We start from the raw sequence: 21,509 nt of genomic DNA, 5'->3' as shown, positions 1-21,509 counted from the left end.
CACCTCTGGAAAGAAATATCTGTTCAATTGATTAGTAATTCATTAGCTTATGGCTTATTGTATCATATAACACTACAAAAAAAGAGAATCTCCTTTTTGTATTACAAAAATACACTTGGATAGAAAGGAAACCAAGGATTTCTTCTACAGAGATAGAGAAAATGTAGCAATAGCTAAGCTATAAGCAGATGAGTTATCTTAGGTTCCAAAATCTATATTGCCATGGTTGTATTGAATCATGAAAGCAAGATATATTAGCCAAGGAGAAGCCTTATGCTGCACAAATTTGTATCTCTTGGTACTTGGCCAGCTTGCTCAGAACTAGCCTGGGTAACCTTAAAGCTCTCATGCTTTCTGGACAATCCCAGAGGTGCTACATTCATAGAGTGGAATTGAATGCTGTATGTTCAGAGGCTCTGGAAGCATGGAGAGGGAGATAAATGCTTCACTTGGATGATATGAACTGTGTACTTTGATTAGACAACTGAATGAATGGGAGGGGAGAGGGAAGAGACACTCCTCCTCTGGAATGCTAACAAGAAAGTGAAATTGCTCTGTGTGCAGTGTGCTTATTCAGGTGTGCGTTAGGAACCTACAGCTGGAACAACTGAGCTCCAAAGGGACACATCACATCTGTTTTAAACACAAGATAGTACTGAGATGGTCAGCACAGACAAATCAAAGATCATTTTCCTCACATATGTGCACACAGTGAACTCTAAGGACCTAGAAGAATGCGTTTGTTGGGAAAAAGCTCATCCCACCTTCACATGCTGGCAATTTCAAGAATACAACATTGCACCAAGTCATATTTAAGTCACATTGTAGGCACATATTCTGCTTCATAGATCCACAAATTATTAGTGTTCTAAGCTGTGAGAAAGTTGGATTTTTTTTTCCCCCAATAAACATTTGAATAGAAGTCATGAATATATACTTACACAAAGGTTTCAGTGTACCTGACAGAGCTCACCAATCTTTTGAAACACACTGGACAGGAATCCAAGGCTGTGTATTACAACTGAATATGGCTTTAAGTCTAGTATAAGATTCATCACTAGGAGATGAAAGATTAGTTCCAGAAATTCTTTGAGGTTTTAATGTGAAAATTATTACTGCTCTGAGTTTGAACGCTTGCATAAATAATTTCAAGTAATTTGAAAGCCCAGCTTTGACTGCTTCTCTTCTGCTGTTTGCTGTTGTCTTCTTGTAGAATTACCTCTTTAGTGAGCACCTATGCACAGTCAAAACAGCTTGTGCAGGCATGTCAAAGACAATTTTAAATTAGCATATGCATGAAGCTCAGCTCAAGCTAACAGCTCAGTTTCAGAACCAGGTTTCTGGAAAATGTAGAAGTGAAATAATTTCTCTCCTTGGCTATGCTTAACAGCAGTACACAAGGTAGAATAGCTCAAGGTATATTCTCTGGTAAGAATCCACCAGTATATTTATCACTCTATCTGCCCTGTAAACAAGAAATGGTCATTAGGCAGCAAAGCAGTCTTACATACAGCAATATGCCCCTGGCGACACAGACTGAGAAAGCTGTCTTGCCTTTGTGAGATGTTGTATAAAAACATAACTTGTATCCATACCTATTTGCTATTGATGTACCAAACTGCAGTCTATTTATGCAGCATCATTAAACGCTTCTAATTTAAGCAGTTAAGTTTTACCTAAATTTAATTGTAAGAAATGTTTGAAGCACTGTCTAGCACTAGTTTTCCCATTTGTTTTTAATGGAGGGATTGTGTCATAGGGTGCACTCTTCCAAAAATCATTGCTTACTATCCACTAAGTAAGGCGTAGTTTGGAAAGTTTAATTTGTATCTTGCCACAATCAGGATGGAAGAAAAGCCTTAAAAATCTAGTTTGGATTTGTTCTGTTTACTATGGCATAAAAATGAATATAATGATGCTTAGAATTCTTGTGTGCTAGTTACTATGTATAGAGGCAGCAATTTACATTGCTTTATACTGTACATTGACATCTGTCAATTCACTCTAGTTAAGTATTGTGTACTAATCAGAAAAGAAAGTTGCATGAAATTATCCAAACACCTTCATTAAAAATAAAAATATAAAAATAAATATATCATATATATAAAAATAAAGCTAGATAGGCTCCATATGGAACCTGCAAAAGAAATGCCCTTAGCTCACCCAATCTGACTTGGGCATTAGACCAGATTTAGAAGACTGTGCAATGTTTTATTCATTGCAGTATGACTGCACAATTAAAACATCCAAAGATTCAGCTTTTAAGTAGCTCATTAAAGGTATTTTTAAGCTTTTCCTTTGAAAGAAAAACCCAACTAAATACAGCAAAAATATTTTTAATGCATCAGTCAGTCCCACTCCATGACCAATGTGTAGCTCCAGTGTCATGCATTTGTGCCAGGAGATGTGAAATTACCATTATAATTTTAACTTGAGCTATAGGCCACTGAACTGCTATAACAGCACTATAGCTATTTCTGATTTTGTGGATTGGGGACAATGTTTTTCTCAGAAATTCTCAGAAATAAAGGTTAGAAAACGAAAAAAGCTCTCATTTTATCTCCCCTGTCTCTTCCTGGAGAAGACTGGGAAAGTTACAAGTAAAGAAATTAAGAGTTCTTAAATACAAAGCACCAGCTCAGAAGTTCCTGAACCACAGAGTGCTTGATGATGGGAATATTTGTGGGAGTATATATGTTTTCCCTTCCTTTTCTAGTGTTCCCTCAACATCCATATTTTTGGACATTGCCTGAGAAAGGATACTAAGATAAGACATTCAGTCTGACACTGAGAGGCCATTCTCACATTTTGTGGCTCTTTAAATAATTTGGAAGTCTGACTTTAAAACAGCAGGACCTCATTTTTTAATAAAGTTAAATGAGTGCTATGGATATATGTTGTTTCTTTGAACCTACTGTAATTATTATTTCAAGATTTTTGCCTTCGGTCTTAGTTTTTACATTGTAATGCACCACACCTTTCAAGCACTTAAGCATTCAAAGAGCTGGTGAAGGCAGTTCCGTGGTGCTGGAAGGTAAATTACAGCTCTGCTGAATGACTTACTTGGGTATTGACTTTGGATGCTGTGTAAAGTGGCGATGCTGAATGGCCTCATTAACAACTCTGAGGCCCGTGTGCCTGAGAGATGGCACCAGGACAAGGAGACTTTTTATCTCTCTCTAGCAGTGTATGAAATGCTTATTGACTGGGCTGAACCTTAAAAGTCAGGCCATTATAGGCAAATACAAGTTCATGGGCTTCACTCCAAACTAAGATTCGCAAAGATAAACATGTATATGCTAATTAATGCATCAGAGTGTATTTAGGCCAAACAGTTAAAGAGGAAGACTGAAACAGAATTGAGCTGCCCAGATTTAGAATCAGGAGAAGGGGAAAGGAAGGGTAAATAAAGAGTCACCCTAAATAGTTTGCAATTTATTTTTTTTATTTCACCACTTATGAAACAGCATTTGAGAAATAAGCATTTGTAGACTCTGATCAAAATTATATCAATTTGAGCTGAGTCACACAACCACGTTTTAAGTGAACTCTTGTCTCCTGGTTTTACAGGCAGAACCCGGCTGCATAACCCGTTTCAAGATGCACCTCAGAAAATCCTTGGCTCAAGGGCAAAAAAGTTTGGAAACCTTTAAAGTGAATAAAAAAGAACAGGAAGATAAAGCTGCACAGTGGCTCAGCAGCTACATTTCTGTGAGGGTAGAAGGAAATTGTTTTAAAACATAGACTGTGCCTATCAATATTAGAAGAAAATATGACATTTTTCAGCATAAAATATGAAGACTGAGATGAAAGAGGGAATCAACAGGTTAAAATGTGTGGCAAGGACAGATTACATGGTTAAGGAACACAAAGATATAGGAACAAATTCACAGCACAGGTGAGAGTAATGTCCTTGAGCTAGACACATTGTGAGGCTTTAATCCCCAAGTCACTCTGTCCTCCAGATCAGAGTGACTCTTAGGATAGATTGTATAACTGTCATAATAGTTACAGAAGAAACAACAACAGAAGCAATAACAACAATAGTAATAACAACCTGTTCCTCTTACAAATCACCATTTTTTCCACTTCATGTGCCACTGATGATGAAAAGTGACTGCTGAGTGCATAGAGAAAGTTGCTGTTGAATTTTGCCACAACTTCATCCTTCTTCAAGACAGAAAGATCTTATGCCAGTAGTCATCAAGATCTGTGCTCCAACAACTTTTGATCAACAGTCTTCAGCAAATCAGATTTGTTACTGTCTCAATATATGAAAAAACCAGATGCAAGGCAACGCAGCTGGATCAAGTAGCTATCATTCCTATGTAAACTTGAAAAGTATTGAATGTGAATCTGAATTATGTATTTCAAACTGAAACAGCAGAAACTATGAATTTCTAATACCTAGACAACTGTAATTTCTGGTTGGAATTAATATAGTTTTTTTACCATATCTTTCAATAAAATAACATCTTTACTCCTCCTTATGATAAAAATTGTATCTCTTACAAAAAAGTAAGACAAAAAATACACTCTAATTAATGAAGATTTAAACCAGTGATAGTTAACATCAATACAATTTATGCAGTTATGATGGTGCTTCTGAATTGCAAATCAAGCTAAATATGTGTTCTGTTGAAAGCAAAGCAAACAAAAGTGAATCTGTTCTATTCTAAGTCACGTCACAGAAACACGTAATGCTGCTCCAGGTAAACATAATAAAAATCACTCTTGGAAAACAACCAGAACCTCTTCTGCACTATTCTACTGACTCACCAATTAAGAACTAACACACACCATGGTGAACTCCAGTCTACTGGCTTCAAGGGCAGCATCAAGATCCCCCATGATTCCTAAGGGTGCAAATTTACCTGATGTTTCAAGGTGCATGCAGAAGTGTTTTTAAGGTTGCTGAAAGTCTCATTTTTCAAAGGCACAGATATTGAAATCGCCTATTCCTTTTAAATTACACAAAATCAGGTAAAAGACTGGGCTTAAGGATGACCTGGGGAATACCTTAAAATTATTTTAAATTCAAAAGGAAGCTTTTAATTTTTTCTTTCTTCTTTCTGATAAGTTTTATTATTGTGGACAACATCTGCCTTGCTTTACATATGACAAAATACCTTCTTCCATACTTTTTATTTTATTAAGAATTTACATCCTAATGCTACATACAGCAGGTTTTTCATGCAGTTTGTGACTGAGACTATAACCAGAAAATCGTGCTTGTTCACCTGCACAGGGCAGACAGCTGGAAACTGCTGTCCTATCTTCTGAGTGAATTTGCACCAGGATGTCCATATGTGCAATATATCTGTGCCTGGAAGGCCACTGATAAAAATTACTGATCAGTGCAAAGATCCCTCCTTACTGGTGGCTTTCTCAATGAATTTTTGAACACATGCCACAGTTTACTCTAAGTTCAGAGAAAGACTTGACTCACAATGCCAAAGGAGAAAGAAGCCAGGAGGTAGATTCAGGCAGCAGTTTTGTAATGTAATAAAGTTGTACTGTTAAAGATGTCAATTTTTCTAGTTTTAACTGTGTCTCTATTAACTCTGAAATAAATCATGAGATATATACTGAAAGTTACTTCTGTTTAACAGTCCTAGAAATCTGGGGTTTATGATAAGAAAAAAAAAGCCCTTCACAATCCTCAGCAAAATAGAATATGCGGGAGATAGCGAGAGCAGCATTCAGAATTCATTATCACAGTCACTGTGAAGAGAATCCCCTCTTAAGAGCTGTGGCAATTAAGTGTAGCTAAAAGACTAAAATGCAGAAGCTCACCCTGATGACTGTGAAATCAAATATGATCAAAGTAAAAACAGCACAGAAAAGGCATCCAAGCTATTATATTGTTGTCAACATATTGCAAAAGTTCCCATACCTTCTCGACGACTTCTCGTGGGCAGCTCCTTGCAGCACTAACTCCTTCTTCTCAGCTTAGCTAGCCAACTCTGCTCATGGCACAACCAACAAACACCATCCCTCACCCAGCTAGCCCACCCTTTTATAGCACCCATCCTTATTGGACACAGCTGTGGCCTATTAAGGGCAGTCCTGTTCCCAATCTTTGGTGATTAGTGCAGCTGCAACTCCTCAGGGGTGAGATTGCCTTCTGCACTAGTCTCTTACATTCTATCCCTCATTACATGACAGAGAACACCAGGAATCTGTAATGTGCTTAAGCCATAAGAACTTTACCCTGATGCTGGAAAGAGGAAAGTGAAATAGTATTTCTTAAATCCTTCTATGAAACACAGCTTACCTCTTGTGTTTATCCAGCTAGAATACTTATCCAGCTTACTATCTTGTGTTTATCTGGCCTTTCCAGAGATCTCTCCAGGTTGCACCAGATAGCAGCAAGTACCACACATAGCAAAATGCCATAGCAGACTTCCATCTGATTAGAACTGTACCATTTCATTTGCAAAGTCTACTTCAGTTACAGATTAACAGAAAGGATTTAAATTATTGAAGGAGAAAGTTAGTAGCTGGTATAAGAAAGCTAAGAAAAAAGCATGCTGGAAATTATAGGGGAACCACAGGACTTGATTGTACTGTTTTAGCTTTTACAAAGTTTATCATTTTTATATGAGAACTCTCATCAAGACCAAATATACTTTCCAGAGATTATTAACTTGTTCAGTGAAAAAACATAGATATTTAACTGAATTTTAAGTCAGCTCAAAGCCTCTGAAGTCGTCTCAAATTTACATAGTAGGCATGATGAAAAATATGACCTATTTGGAACAGTGGAATTATAATCCAATCTATTTAACTTTTCTGGTTGCCACCATGGAACTGGCAGTAAAGGCATGGGAACTCATAGTAAAGACATGGGGTGGTAATGCCTTTCCCCTTTTTTGCTAGAAATCTCACTCCTCATCTGCTTCAAGATCTACTTCACCAGCAGATCCTTTCTGAATAGTACCCATGTTTAATCTGCAACACATGAAACAGAAAAGACAGGTAGAATCCTTTGCCAAACTTAGAACAAACAGCAAGTTCCAACAGCTCCTCCAGTCCTCCCTTTCACTACCCAAAGGCGCACAAAAGTCAGGTAACTGTTGCAATTTAATCTCTTTAGCAACATTTGATCCAGCAGTCCCAAGCGTGTTTTTTGTATTCCCATACTTTAAATACATACATACATTAGGCACCATAAACCCAGTATTATAGAGCCCATTGTAAGGATGGGTAGGTTCTACAGAAAATTAAATGTGTCAGTCAGCAATAAAAGCTTTCCTGAATTTCTTCCACCTGGCATTCACTGGAACCCTAGTCACTTCTCAAATAAGGCTCATAAACCCTTTTACTGGAAGTGTGAATAAGCAGAAAGGTTTCACTATTAAAAATATGATTAAAAGCAGCAAGTCTTAGCACACCATCTGCAGTGATCACACTCAAATATTTATTATGTAAGTTCCACTAAGGAATAGTCAATGAGGTTTGTCAGATAGCTGAAGAGAGTTCAGAGGAGAAAGCTGTGTCAAGCAGCTTGTGACAATATAAAGAGACTACAGAAATATATGCATCCAAGGGGAGAGCTTTCAGGCAGTGGAAGTTGAAATATAGCATTCAGTCACTCTCAGTTTCATGAATACACACTAGCTTATTACATGAAAGGAAACTGCAGTTCTAGCAATTCTGTGTACTGCACTCCAGGTGCACTTTCTGCCAAGGATGACCTCTTGACAAGCACCTTATTTTCATCTCAATGCCCTGGATTCTCAATTACATCCTTCATATTCACGTTGACATAATGAATACAGACTTCCTGGAATATTGTCTGATAGTTTGTCCTAAGAGCAAATCCCTAGAAATAGAATGCCTGGTCTCAAGAAGAGGCAGACACCTCTAGTGTTGCTTTCCCTCTGTTTCTTGAAAGTCTATTCTCAGCTGTTAGACTGCTAACTTTCTAACAGTCATCTTCACTTCCAGAAGCATCCAAGGATCAACAGCTACATTATGAATAGGTTCTCAAGTGTTCTGTGCTTCAGTTTGTCTCTTGTGCAGACTAATACTGCTCTGCCAGTGTTTATTCAGCAGCTGCCATTGTCTGATACAATGGGCCTGAGTTACCATTTATCAGACTTGTTCTTCCAGCTAGTCTACATTCCTTGTCCTAGCCACTTCCAGGATTGGAGATACTTTATGAAGATACTTCCTGAGCCTGCCAAAGGGGCATGCTCCCCTCTTCAAAAACAAGAATCACTTTCATACTAAATTTAAAACTGAAACAAATGCTTTGAAAAATATTTGATTAATAGTCCTGATATAATTATCTTTTTCTTCTTACACTTCTTGGTTCCAAGACAATAAAATATCACCTTTCTCAATTCTAGCTTGATTTCATTAGGTCTTTTCCAAAATTTTCATACTTGTAGCTTTTGCCACTCTCTGCAAGTTAGGTACAAGCTTTGTGGAGCAGCTTTATTGAAAAGGAGTTTAAGCATTTTGTACCGTGCACAAACTATGTCTAAAAATTATTAAAATGCAAAGGGCTAGAAATTAACAACAATAATTTAAAACACTATAACTACAATGAAAAAGTAGTTCAGCTAGCAAAATTTATTTTTGCTTAGGAAAATCCCTGACCAGCTTTCACCACTCTTCCTACAACCACAGTTTTAATCTGTTGCATATGTACTCATCTAGAGGTTCTCATAATCTTTACAGAAGACAGGTATGCTCAATAAAGCAATTATCATAAAGCTCCTGATTCATGCACCCATAACTGAGATAACCATAAACAATCGTTTCACTATCAACCGGAGAGTAATGATGTACTAAACGGTATGAATGCCCTCTGCAGGCAGAACACAAAACCACTGTAATTCTGGGCTGCATTTGAGTCTGCCTATTTAAGTGGGAGCTACATAAACAGGCCTACGCTAGTCCTTGTCAGCCTGCTCTAGCATTGTCTGACAATTTTAAATGGAACAGTAGCATCTCCAGATACTGTTGACAGGCAGCTTTTAAGTAGCACACACTTCACCAGTCACCAAGGCAGCCTGTGTCTGTACTGCTGAATTACAGGAACATAGAGCCAGATCAAACCCTGGTGTGGTTTGACTATACCAGCCACTATTCTATCCCATACCTTCTGTACAATGCTACTTATAAGCCTTTACCAGTCACAGGAGGTGTTGTGCATCCTTCCCTTAATTCTAAATATTTGCATACATAAATTATGCCTGAAGCCAAAGCAGTGCTCTATTTTGTCCACGGGACATCAAGGGCCAACTGATGCATACTGTGGATATAACCCATTCTGTGCCATTTGGCCTCTGATCTAGAGACCAGTCCCCCCTCTCCAAAGCCTCAATAACCCACTGCAAGAGCCAGGTTTTGAAATAATAAATACTGCATTTTCCTGAAAGGCCATTTTAGTATGGGGGATAGCATATGTTAGGTAGCACACAAGCTACAGGTGAAAAGAGCTTCCTGTTGAAGCTGTTATCAAAAGAGATGCTAAACCACCAGGCTTGTATAGGCCTGCTCTGAGCCTACTGCTCTCTTTGTCCACTACATGTTGCCAGAGGTTTCAGAGCCTGTATCACAGCAATCTCCTATTCTTTACAGGAAAACCATAATCAGCAACAATTGCATGCCTGAACTCCATGACCCTCAGCCCCATGATCTCCATCTCAGCATATTCATGCTGGTTTTCTGACTGGCCAAGTCTACTGTGGATTAGATCAACAGGAATGTAAATATATGCACTCAGTTTAAGAGAAGGATGATCTCATCCCTCAGCCAAAGATGAATGTGAATAAAACTGTTATAAGACAATTAGGAAATCAGAGCAGGAAACAAGGTTTTAAACACTCTCTTTACTGGAACAAGAAGACTGATGAACATCATGTGGAGCACAGTAAACATCACATGCAACAAGAGTAAAAAAGCAACAAAAGCACTTTCAAAACCAGAAAAAGATGAGAGTGTGACAGAGAAAGATCTACGGCTATGCTTAACTCAGTCACCATCATTTTTGTTATTCTCACAGGAGCTTATGACCTCTTTCATAAGAACATGCTCAAAACAGCTTGCCTTGGGGTACATTGGCTCTAATGGATGGCCTTGACTTCCAGGTGCACATGAGCTGCAGCTCCAACTTCATGTGCAGTACAGAGCATTAGGTGTATTCAAAGACTCCAGATGTACAGACAAATTACTTGCTTGTACTTGTCCCTAACTCTGCCATGGAAGTTCAGTTAATTCATACAGTCCAAAAAATCAGCACACACAATTTCAATTCCTGTTTGTTTACTAAAAACATGAATAAATTACTGAATTCCTGCAATTGAGAAAGCAGAGTGGTATTCTACATACAGGAGCCTCAGTTGCCAGTAGAATAAGAACTAAGGAATAGAAAACCATTTGATCAGGTATGAGTTCAAGCCATAGCATATGTAACTTTCTAACTGGATTACTGTGACGTGGCAGTTACAAAAATACTCTTCTTTTTCTGTCTATACCTATAGCTTACAAGTCAGGTCCATTAACATTGCTTTGGACTTTCTGGGTAGTCTGATTCATTCTCAGTTTATCAAAGGTCTTGAGTCACACATTTAAGTTCCATGAAAATCACACTGTATGGATGTGTTCACAGTTCTGAATTGAATCCTGATGTACATTTTAGCTTTTTTTATTTCTGCTGAAAATAAATACAGCAGTCTCCATAGCTGACATCAGAAAACCTAACAGAGAGATGCTTCTCATGGATGCTGCAGGTGTGCCAAGAACAGTGCAGAAGAAGGGGAGTGCAGATCAACTCTGAGAGCTGTGATTACTTGAAAATGCTTTTCTGAAGGTCTTATATTGTTTCATTAGCATTAGGATACCCTTTATGTAATACTGTATTAAGGTCCCTCCTTTTATGTGCAACCTAACAGAGAACAGATAAATCCTTACTTTTTCTCCCCTGACACATTTGTTGAAACACTAATGGAAAGATTATTCTTAAGATTAAGTGTATGACAATAGGCTTAGCAGCAAGAGACAAGACCAGTACCTTGTTTTATTTGCATGTTGCTTTGCAAGTTTTTCTTGTTTCTAAGCTGCGTGTTCTGCTTTCCAAAGAATGCACAGGTGCATTTTGTGTGTATGCCCATATAAAATTTATACTTCCCAAAATCCAGTGCAGTGCACACTACTTGCATTTTACTGGAAATGATGAAGCCCAAACTTTGTTACTTGCCATAGACTTCTCACATTCTGTAGCTGTCTCCACTGATATGCAAGTAAGCACTGAACACAACATGCCTGTCCTGCCAAAGACACTCTAATTCATCTCTCCTGCACAAAATGCCACTGCCACTACACCACTTGCCACTTGTTTTATTTTTCATCAAATTTCTCTCTCCACTCCACTGTAACTACCTCAAGGCAGTTACTGCTAATATTAAGTTTTTAATATTCAAGCAAAACATCTTCATTAACTTGCCAATATATTTAATTAAAAATAGACTATATGCCTTGGGTGGGGCTTACACAGCTCCCAAGTTGGGTTCATCTTCACACACTGTAACATAAACTGAGCTGGGAATTTATCAAGGTGTCTGCACATGAAACATCCAAGAAAGCAGGGACTGTAAAGCTGCCAAGTTTCAAAGCACCTGGGCATACCATCCACAGAATCTGCAATATAGCATGTCAACAGGTTGTCACAGCCATGGACTGAGAGATAGCAGCATGGCAGAGTATGCTGAATTTACTGCAGTTTAACAAAGGCCAACATTAATTTTCTGAATACAACATTAACACTGGATTTTCTGATTTGCAGAAAGTTTTGTGTTTAATTGACTGTGTAAAATTCCCAAGGCTCTTAAGATTACTGTATATCATTGCAGCTAAACTTCAGTTCAAACAGAGAATTTTTATATTTTTTAAAAGAAGTTAATAACCATCATCTGCATCTACCATCACCCTCCAAATTGAGTTACATTTATCCTTAAAACTACAAGACAATCTCAGTCTGATTATGAGAAAATCCAGAGCTTAGATAAAGCTGTTAGCATTTTAACTGAAATTAAGTAATACAATAAGATAAAAATTAAACCCAAAAATTACTGCTAGGAAAAAACCAAATCAGTGTGAATTCAGAGATAGAATTCCACAAATTGCTGGGTATTCTGTTCTTCCATCCTTATTTATAGTTCATTTAATGAAGAAATGTGTGCAATAGCCATTCTATGAACAACAAAAGTAAACCCAAACAAATAAGAACAAATAAACAAAATGAACTGAAATGCACCACTCAGTTCTGATGCAACTAATTTTTGAGCACCATCTGCTGGTCTGCTTCTAAAACAACAACCAAATTTCCCAATAGCTGGTAACACCTGGGTAATCATCAGGTCTGTACTGACTTATTTGTTACATATTTATTAAAAGCTCCCACAAGTCATGCATTGGCATCACACCCGAGAAAACAGCAGAATTCATGTAATAATGAATGGCTATAGAGAGAATGTGTTGAGATGCCTGAAGTTACACATACATTCTGAAGTCCTGGTTTACATCCAACTAAAGAACAGGAACAATGTTGGGGTTTTTTTGCTCTAGTTTTGAAAGCCTTAACCATCAGTTGAGAGTACTTGCAAGTTTTCAAGGAAGTTCATTACTCAGTTCCAGGAGTCTCCTCTTTTGATGTCCTACTAAAATTTCAGGAGGTTTTTCTTGTTGCATCCTGCTTTAATTCCAAGATATAAGCCCTTCTGGAAGCACCTTACAAGTTTCACAGTCTTCCAAGGGAAAAAAAATTACAATGGAATATGCATCTAAGGAGGAACTGCACTTTCATAAAAGAATGTCTGAACAGACTACTAGTAATTAATAATATAAAGTGGCTTGCAACAGAACCCAGAAAAGCTTACAGAATAAATTCTGCTCCAAGAAGTCCAGACTTCTTTACTTTTACAGATTTAATATATACTGTTAAATAAATGAATGGGAGTCTGAGAACACCATTCGTCTCTCACTGCAGGCCAACTAGAACTGTCACAAAAGTTTGGTGCCAACATATAGCATGCCACTAATTTAAAATGCTGGAAAACATTGTGTTATGATATTGTCTTATATGCTACCCCTTTCAGAATTTAATTTTAGGGATCTATCTCTTTAGGGATTTCTCACTTTTCTGGAAGACAGCTAACTACATAGCTCTGGAAAGATAATAACCCTTTTGTGAAAACTCCTGTTATTTTAAGATATCTATTATTCTACAGTAGGCTGATGATAAGAATATTAATGTAAAAAAATATAGAAAATACTTTGTACTTCACACAGCAGAACACTGAGCTGTGATATAAAAGACCTGATTCAAAAGACAGACAATCCTTTCTGGGAAAAAATAAACCAGGGAAAAACTAGAAAGAGAAGGAGCAAATAAGAAGAAGTGAATTTAAGTGACCGGAACATTGTTTGCATGTGATCATGTTTTATCATTTCTTTTCAATTTTTTTTTTTAATGTGAGTTCCTAGTCAAGTGACTTCTTCAGTAAAACACCATGGGAAGATATTTGTATGTCACTCAGTAACGTATCTCTTGCAATATGATAACCAAGAGCCTGAAACTTAGTGCTGCAGAAATATTCCTTTGTGACAGAAAAAGGCATGGTGACATTAAAAAGTTAGTGCTCAGTGTAAGAGAAAGAGTTTTAAATGTACATCCCTGTAATCATGTAATTTTGTTGCTCTGTAGGGTATGTTCCACTTTTTTCTAAGCAGTCAGTTTAAATTTAAAATATTTGTCTTTTGTCCTCAAAGCTGTATTTCCTAGTGGGTTGATAAGAAAGATGGCCAAAATTAGGTAGCTGTCACTCCATCAAATGTCACACAACCCCAGCTATGCCTCCTTTGATGAATTAATTGTTGTTCCACAAAGGCTAGAACGGCCCTGCATTTGAACATATTCTGTATAATAGACAAGGTACTGCTTTTTCACAAGAGTTTTCATGCAGCACTACCAAAACCAGAATAACTACTAACTACTTTGACTACTAATAAGGCATGTGACACGCATGTCCTTTCCTGAAGAGCCACAAAATGCAATGAACCAAACATTGAGAAGGTATCTTCTAAACCTTTTTCCCCCCAAATATAACCAAAAATAGCAGCAAAGGGACTCTCTTTCACCCAGTGATGTATTTATGTTATCCACTGATGACTGCAACAGGATAGAATGATAGAGAAGCAGCAAAACATGACCATAGTATAATAACTACTGCTTGTGTTACTGCACCTAGGAGGCCCTGTCATCCCTTTGTATTCATACACTGTGCTAAGCAGTGTGTGAATACAAAGAAAAAGATGAGACAGCCCCTGCCTCTAGAAGCAGAAGTCCCAAGAGGTGGTTACAACATCCCGCCATGCAATCCCAGGCGGGCGCTCTTGGTGAGACAGCAAACGCCACTGCCAGCTGTCCTGCCTCCATCAAGAAAAGGACACTGCTGAAGAGTCTGACAAGTGTGTTGCTTGTGGCAGACATAAGCTGCACCCTGAAAGATAATTTACATGACCCCATCTCAATGCAGGTTTTATAGAATGACATCTGTCATTTATTCCTACAGCGCCTTAGAGTAATTTTCACTTGTTTCTAACTTTGTCTTGGGTTCATTACTTCTGTATTTGTATTAATACAGTAAGTCCATGAATCTTGCTGGGAATTTCCAGTGTTTAGTGGATACTGTCTCTTTTAGGAAATCACATGTGAAAATTCAGACCTTCCTGAATTTTCTTGAATGCTATTTTGGAATTCCATATGGCAACTAGAGCTTTTCCATATGGTATTGCTTATGAAGCACCTAGAATCAACATTTAGTTAGGAGAGAACAGAAAGATAAGCAGAAAGAAGAACAACCATATAGTTTACTTTCTCTCCATGAAGAGTTTTGAGTCATGTATTAAGCATGTACCTGAATTGCAACTTCTCCAACAGCACTGAATGACAGAAACTGGAAAGCTGGTACTTATTTCCTTCACTAGCCTGAATTAAAATTTTAAATGTTTTAGAATTTACATCAACTCTTAAAAAAAAAATCCAAAACTCAAGAACTTTAAAATTAGATCTTCATACAACAGAATTACTAAAACCAGAACTCTTCTGTGAATTATGTTTGAATTGTTCAATCTCATGTTTTGCACTCCCAATACATTTGTTCATTCTGCTGCTTTTATTACTTTCGCCCTTTTACCCCATGTTCCAAATAAATCCTCACACTACTTTTAAAGTTTTGTTCTCCACTGAGTCACAAATATTAAACAGTGTATATAGTAAATAAATATCCTTCCCCTATCAGATGCAGAAAATATGAATGTATGTTATATGAGATATTAAGATTTTGTGTGTGAAAAATATACAGAAATATGACCATTTAGCAAACTTGAACCATTTTGCTTCCCCCTCCAGAGAGAAACTTGAGGAGGAAGGAAAATTCTCTAGGAATTCTGTGATTGGTAAGAAGCACTTTGCTCTAGAAAGTCATAAACTGTCTGCTTAGCTCCTGTAAGAATGGTAATTATACATCTGGTGTCCTGAAATGCCTTCTCAGCTGGAGAGAGGAGCTTGGAGAAACAGTGAGTCACACTACCAGCTTTTGATGTGAAAATCCTGCCAGCAAGTGCTTGTGGAACATTCTTCTCCCTCCGTGCACTCTGAAGTTCTGTCAGCACAGGGCATTTGGAGTAGGGGATATTGCTACTCCCAGCACACCTCTGCTTGAAGCACTAAGATTGTACTGAGATCCTGCACAAGCTGAGGCCAGTGAGAGGTTCCCAACAGATTTTACAATTTTATTTTGGGGAGTCTTAAGTGTTTGCAAAAAACAATGGTTATCACAATTTTTGTTATGATGTATTATCTTTCTGTATTTGGATCTCTTAGGTCCTAAGAAAGAATTTACCAGATTGATACTATTTGTCATTTCAATAAAGGTAAGTTTCACAATGTAATATTGGAAAGGAAGGGATCATGGGTTTCATAATTTTATATATTTAGGGAAATAGCAGTTAATTTTAAATTGTGGCATCTCTGACACACAACCTCCCATTTTCATTATATTTACGGCTGGGAGAACCCCATCATCACCTGGGAAATTTACAAATGAAAACCGCTGAGCACATGATTACATGAATTCAATTAGTTTTGGCAAAAGAAACTTCTAAGAGCAAGAGAAGCTTTAGCAACAATGAAAACATTTAACTGACCATTGCTACTTCAGACTTTATACTTCAAAAATTAAAACAAACAGTGAAAAAGAATTCTTTACATTTTAATTTATAAAGCAGAAATGCATATAAAGACTCATCCTTCATAAAGGACAGGCAAACATGATTTAATAACAACACAGCCTCAGCAGAATGACATGGAAATTATTCCAATGATACTCTGTAGCAAAGATAGTTTATAATTAATACCTGAAACAAGGTAACCTATTTTAAAAGAAAAAAAAATCAGAAAAAAAAAAGAACAACAAGGCTCATGAAAGAATTATGATTGATCAAAAAGATCTTAGGGGTCACAAAGAAATATTATTTGGGTTTGACTCCATTTGGCATAGAAAAAAGTGAATCTATTCAGTAACGATTCACCCACAGCTAAGAAAAAAACAGCTATTACTGAATCTAAACTGGTGAGAAATATTCTTGGTGAACAGTATCAAGTACCTGGAGAACAAATAAATTATCACCCTCGAAGTTGACACTTTGTAGAGAAAAGTAATACTCACGTTTTTCTCTAATTGCTTCACAACTTAAAAAAAATCCCAAAGAAACAACAAAAACCCCGGTATATATAAAGCATTTATTTTGGAAGCACTACTTTTAAAAAGTGTGTTATTCTCACAAGTATTATCATAAGTATTAGTGACCCTTGCTTGCACATTTGTTTAGCTGGAAGTCTTGAATGACATATCTTTGTCATGCAAGATGAAGACAAAACCCATCCCCATTAAGCAGCATAAAAATGAAGCAGCATTACACATCTAGCTGGCATGAGGAACCACTAGGATCACAATAAGGCAACAATTAACTCAAGTACACATTTTGATTTGGTAACAAAACATTTTTCAAAATGACAGCATTGATATGACTGAGGATACTCATATTACTCAACCTCAAATTAGTCCTACTCTATAGGCATGTGAGTCTATTTTTATATATACTTATGTATATATGTATATTTATACACATACGTATATATACATGAATCCTTTATGTTGGATGAATTTTGGAAAACATAACAAATCACCAAAATTTGACAAATCATGTCAAAATCGTTAGTCATATACTGAAAAACAACAGAGGACTAGAATGATAATCAGGTTTAGAATATTACTTTCAATTCAGTTTCAGAAATAATGAATAATATTATAAATGTAAGAATTGAGCTGCAATGTAATTTCCTTCTTCGTCAATCTTGAAATTTTTACAAAGACTGCCAATCTTTTGAAATCCACTCTTGTGGATTTATTTGTGCAATATCTTTTAATTACGACACCACCTATTGTAACAGTTACAATTAAATTGTATCCATCACAGTTTAGTCAGAACAAATAACTTGTTTTGACTCAAGATCCAGTAAAAGGGAAGACGGTCCTTTCAGCTCTAAAGGACAGTCACGGCAAAATCTAAGACAGAATTAATAAGGGTCTATTAATTTAAGAGCAGAATTGTAGTACACAAAGATCCAAAAATACTTTTTCTCAGGACTTCAAAAAACCCCCATACTATAGTGTGCTAATAAATACACTTGAACTATTATAAAATGAATAAAAACTAATTTAAATCAAGGAAACATGGGAAAGGTTTACATTCCAAAACATTTAATTTATCGCTTTTAAACAGCATTGCAGACTAAGGTTAAAAAATGCAATCTTTTTGGTAGGCTTGCAAGTTATTCAAGTAATGTCTACTGAAAGGCACCTCTGAGATTTTGTGTTTCAACAGTTAAAACTGAAGTCTCACCCGAAAAAGGATGGCAGCATAAAATCAAGTATGTAAGTAAATACCTACGGTGGAAGTGTGCTGTTGTGTAAAGAAGCATTACTAGGGGAGCAGTAGAACATTTCTTTTCCATGGCTACATTCCTGGGGATGCAAGACAGTCATGACAAACCCAACTGCCATCACTAGCACACCAAGAACAAGAATCAGGCAGGATATGAGGTTATCTGGATGGTTCCAGCGCTCCTTGGACAGCCTTAGGTAACATGCTGATGGGATGATAAAAACAAGTGGGGTAGCACTCAAAACTCCCTGTGTGGGGGAAAGAGCAATAGAAAAAGCTCATAAGCATGTTTATTTAGATGTGAAGAACAAAAAACCTAAATTTTTTAACAGTTGTGATTAGACTGATACAACAGTAAAAACAAAGGATAAAGTCCTTTTCCTGTGTTGCTATATGGAAAACCTTTTTTTTCCAAAAAAAAGGTCCCAAAAATATGCAAAAATATCTGTTAAACTATTTCTAATAATTAAGATTTATTTAAATGCTTTTGCTTTGCTGATAGAGAATAATATTTAACATTGCAAGAAGCATTTAATCTTATTTCCCAAAGTTTCTCAGCTTAAGAGATAAAGTCTAAACATAATTCTTCAATACTTGAACTGAATTAAAATATTTAAGATAATTCCATGGAGGAGTTCAGATATAACACTGCCCTTAAAAGGAATAAAATTTTTTGAAAAGTGGAAGCATCATGTAGCAGTTCAAAGAATTCTGAGCAGTTTTGACATTTATAATCTGATTTAGGTTGACTTCCCTATGAAAGTAAAGCTCCTTTTGACAGAGTAGAACCCTTCTTCTCACTAAAAATTCAGCTCCTCTTTAAATGCTCTCTTAGAAGGGACAAACAAAAAGCACTTTCAAAAATTCTTTTTGCAGTAAAGCCACTGCAGATTAGCATATTTGTTACATGCCAAAAGGGAGCAATTTTATGTAGAAATTTTTAATGTTTATTTAGTTACATACTTAACAAACACTATGTTTCAATTTAATTATGGCCAGATGATAATCCAGTCAAAGTAATAACTTTACATCATCATTTGTACAAAATTTCCAATATTTGTATGGTAGAACTTGTTAACAGTCATCAGTACAGACATCAGAAATAGGAACAAGCACAAAGTTTCTCCTCCATGAAAATTAAGCTTTAGGTCTCTGAAGTAACACAACCCAGCATCCCAGTAAAAGAATAACAAAGAAAATCCTTTAACTCCCATATGACCCAATAGTTTCCCTGGGGAATTACCACCAGGCAAACACAATAGCTTCTGTTTTGTTCTAAAACCGGAAAGCAGGGAAAGAGTAACCAGGGTCAGAGAAATACTATCAAATGCCATCTGTGGTGAACAGCTGAAAGACAGCTCTTCTGCAGGACAGAAAGCCAGCTGAAAAGATAGATCCCCTTTCTCTCACATGTAAATACTCTGTCTATTCCGTTTTCCCTACTGCTAGATATCAAGACTGAACAATCTTTCTGAGCATAATTATTACATCCAATAAATACCTACAGCTGTATTGTCAAATTCTCTCTTAAAAAGGAAAAGCAAAAAGCCCCCACAAGATAGGACCTACCCATGCAGATGCCTGACTATCTTCTATTTGTGACTGAATCAAGCTATCAGCTTGACTACTAACTAACTGCTTAAGAAAAAAAAAATAAACAAACCACTGCATTGATGGAATGCTTGCTTTTTTTGCTTGCTTTTGACTGTATATTTCTAGTGACCATCTCTGTGGTCACTAATGTAGTAGCTGTGGAATCATCTACTACTGGTTTTTTCTTTATACCTCCCTCTGGTTTTTGCCCCTGTGGCACAAGGCAGTCACTAGAATCTGCCCCAGTGCTAAGTAATTTGCCAACTTAATCAGAAGCAGAGATTGAAGAAAGAAATGCTAAATTCAGTAGCACTATACAGTTTAGATGAGTATTTCAGTAATTTCTGCTGCGGCTTAACACATTTTGTAGGTCATAGCCATTTGCCTTATCTACAAAACTGTTCTAAAACGCTCCCCCAACCATATGAATTTTACTTCTTGAACTTCCTTTCACCCTTAGTTATCTGTGTTTGAAGTAGTAATTCCTTCTTCTAACACTACTACTGACTATGTCAAATTATGTAAGATTTTCAGTAGAGCTGTGGATTTTAAAAAGTTCTTATTTATTAATAAGTGATGCATTAAATAGAAAAGTAGACAGGTTCACTTACATTCAGCTCTAAAACTATTCCAAGGCAATCATACATTAATGACACACCAGTCGCCACAGCAATGATAACTACTGTCACAATAATATGGAAAACTGTTGAGAGGTTTCCATGGAAAAACACATTGGCAATTACCTGAAACAGAAACACAATTTTAAACCTTTATTTTTCTCCCTATGTTATCAAACAACTTACTCCAAACCTTCTAACCTTAGGAAACTAAAGGAATGGGTGAGAATGCACTGGCTGAATTTTACTTACCTTGCCTCAAGAAAATATCTTCATTTGCTTCCAAAAATTACTCAAAACAATCATTACTAAAATTTCCCAAATTGACTTAGTTATACCTGCAGGATTTCAAAATTTACTCTTTTCCCATTTGCCCATTGCAGAATAAATCCACTTACAATTATTCATTAAATGGATGAATCTCCTAGATAGAGATACTTCTAAAAAGAGAAACTATCAAGATTGAAAAGTATGTATTTTTGGCTATTCTCAACACAATAACAACAGTGTCATTCATGCCAAACTTAAAATTTTAAGCAGTCCTGATATTGTTAAGTAATTATTAATATAACACTGACTAATATTATAATAAATGGAAAACAACATTATATGGCTAGTGTTTAAACAGTACAACCAGTCCACCATACTCACTGCAAGTAGCAGGATAAAATATGCTGGTGTTTATCACAGATCAACCATAGACTTCAGCTACAATATGTATTAAGAATGTGACAATATTATTAATATATAACAACAGTGTTAAAGGGAAAATGTAATAAATTCTTACCTCTCTGGTCACAAAACATTCAAGGGGGAAGGTCAGAATTACAGTCACTCCATAACAAAATCTTCCAAAGGTAGCAAGGTTGTCATCTCTACAGTAGTTTTCAAATATATCTCCTGAGGCATAGCAAAACACCAATTAGCTTGAACCTCACATAATTTACCTGTATTTGCAACTTGAAGTCAGGTTACTGGAGTTAATAGAGTAATTGAGATTTTCTGATTCCCTCTTCTGACATGTAACTAAAAACTAGTTACAGTCACAAGTTAAGTCCAGGAACAACCTTCAGCTTATCCTGCTGGTTAAGCAGTGTTTTTACCTCAAGCTGCATTTATCTTCAAAATATATTTTAAAATATACATATCAGAATTTTTCATCTGTTATCTTCCCCATAATATAGACTTCGTATGAGATGCCAGTGTTTGATTAAATAAATGTGTGACAGATTCAGAAAGAAAGCTTATGTGTAGAAAATAAAATTTTCCCTAAAA

At 36.4% G+C, this 21,509-nt stretch overlaps 1 protein-coding gene across 3 annotated transcripts in view; it reads right to left on the bottom strand.

Annotated features, from left to right (window-relative positions):
* Positions 1-3,426: 3,426 nt before the first annotated feature.
* Positions 3,427-21,509, bottom strand: part of SLC38A11 (solute carrier family 38 member 11) — a 35,430-nt gene continuing 17,347 nt past the window's right edge. For 2 of the 3 annotated variants that reach the window (XM_074548590.1, XM_074548591.1), the window contains 3 exons: positions 21,022-21,134; positions 20,229-20,360; positions 3,428-18,272 (listed from right to left, as the gene is read on the bottom strand). In XM_074548590.1, the coding sequence (XP_074404691.1) occupies positions 18,027-18,272; positions 20,229-20,360; positions 21,022-21,134 (491 nt within the window). In that variant the 3' untranslated portion in view covers positions 3,428-18,026. Of the gene's footprint in view, positions 18,273-20,228; positions 20,361-21,021; positions 21,135-21,509 lie in introns of all 3 variants that reach the window. The other variant, XM_074548592.1, reaches the window with a different exon arrangement.

Source organism: Zonotrichia albicollis, chromosome 10 (assembly GCF_047830755.1).
Source record: "Zonotrichia albicollis isolate bZonAlb1 chromosome 10, bZonAlb1.hap1, whole genome shotgun sequence".
Lineage (NCBI taxonomy): Eukaryota > Metazoa > Chordata > Aves > Passeriformes > Passerellidae > Zonotrichia > Zonotrichia albicollis.
The sequence above is the reverse complement of the archived record's forward strand: the minus strand, read 5'-3'. Positions and strand labels throughout refer to the sequence as shown.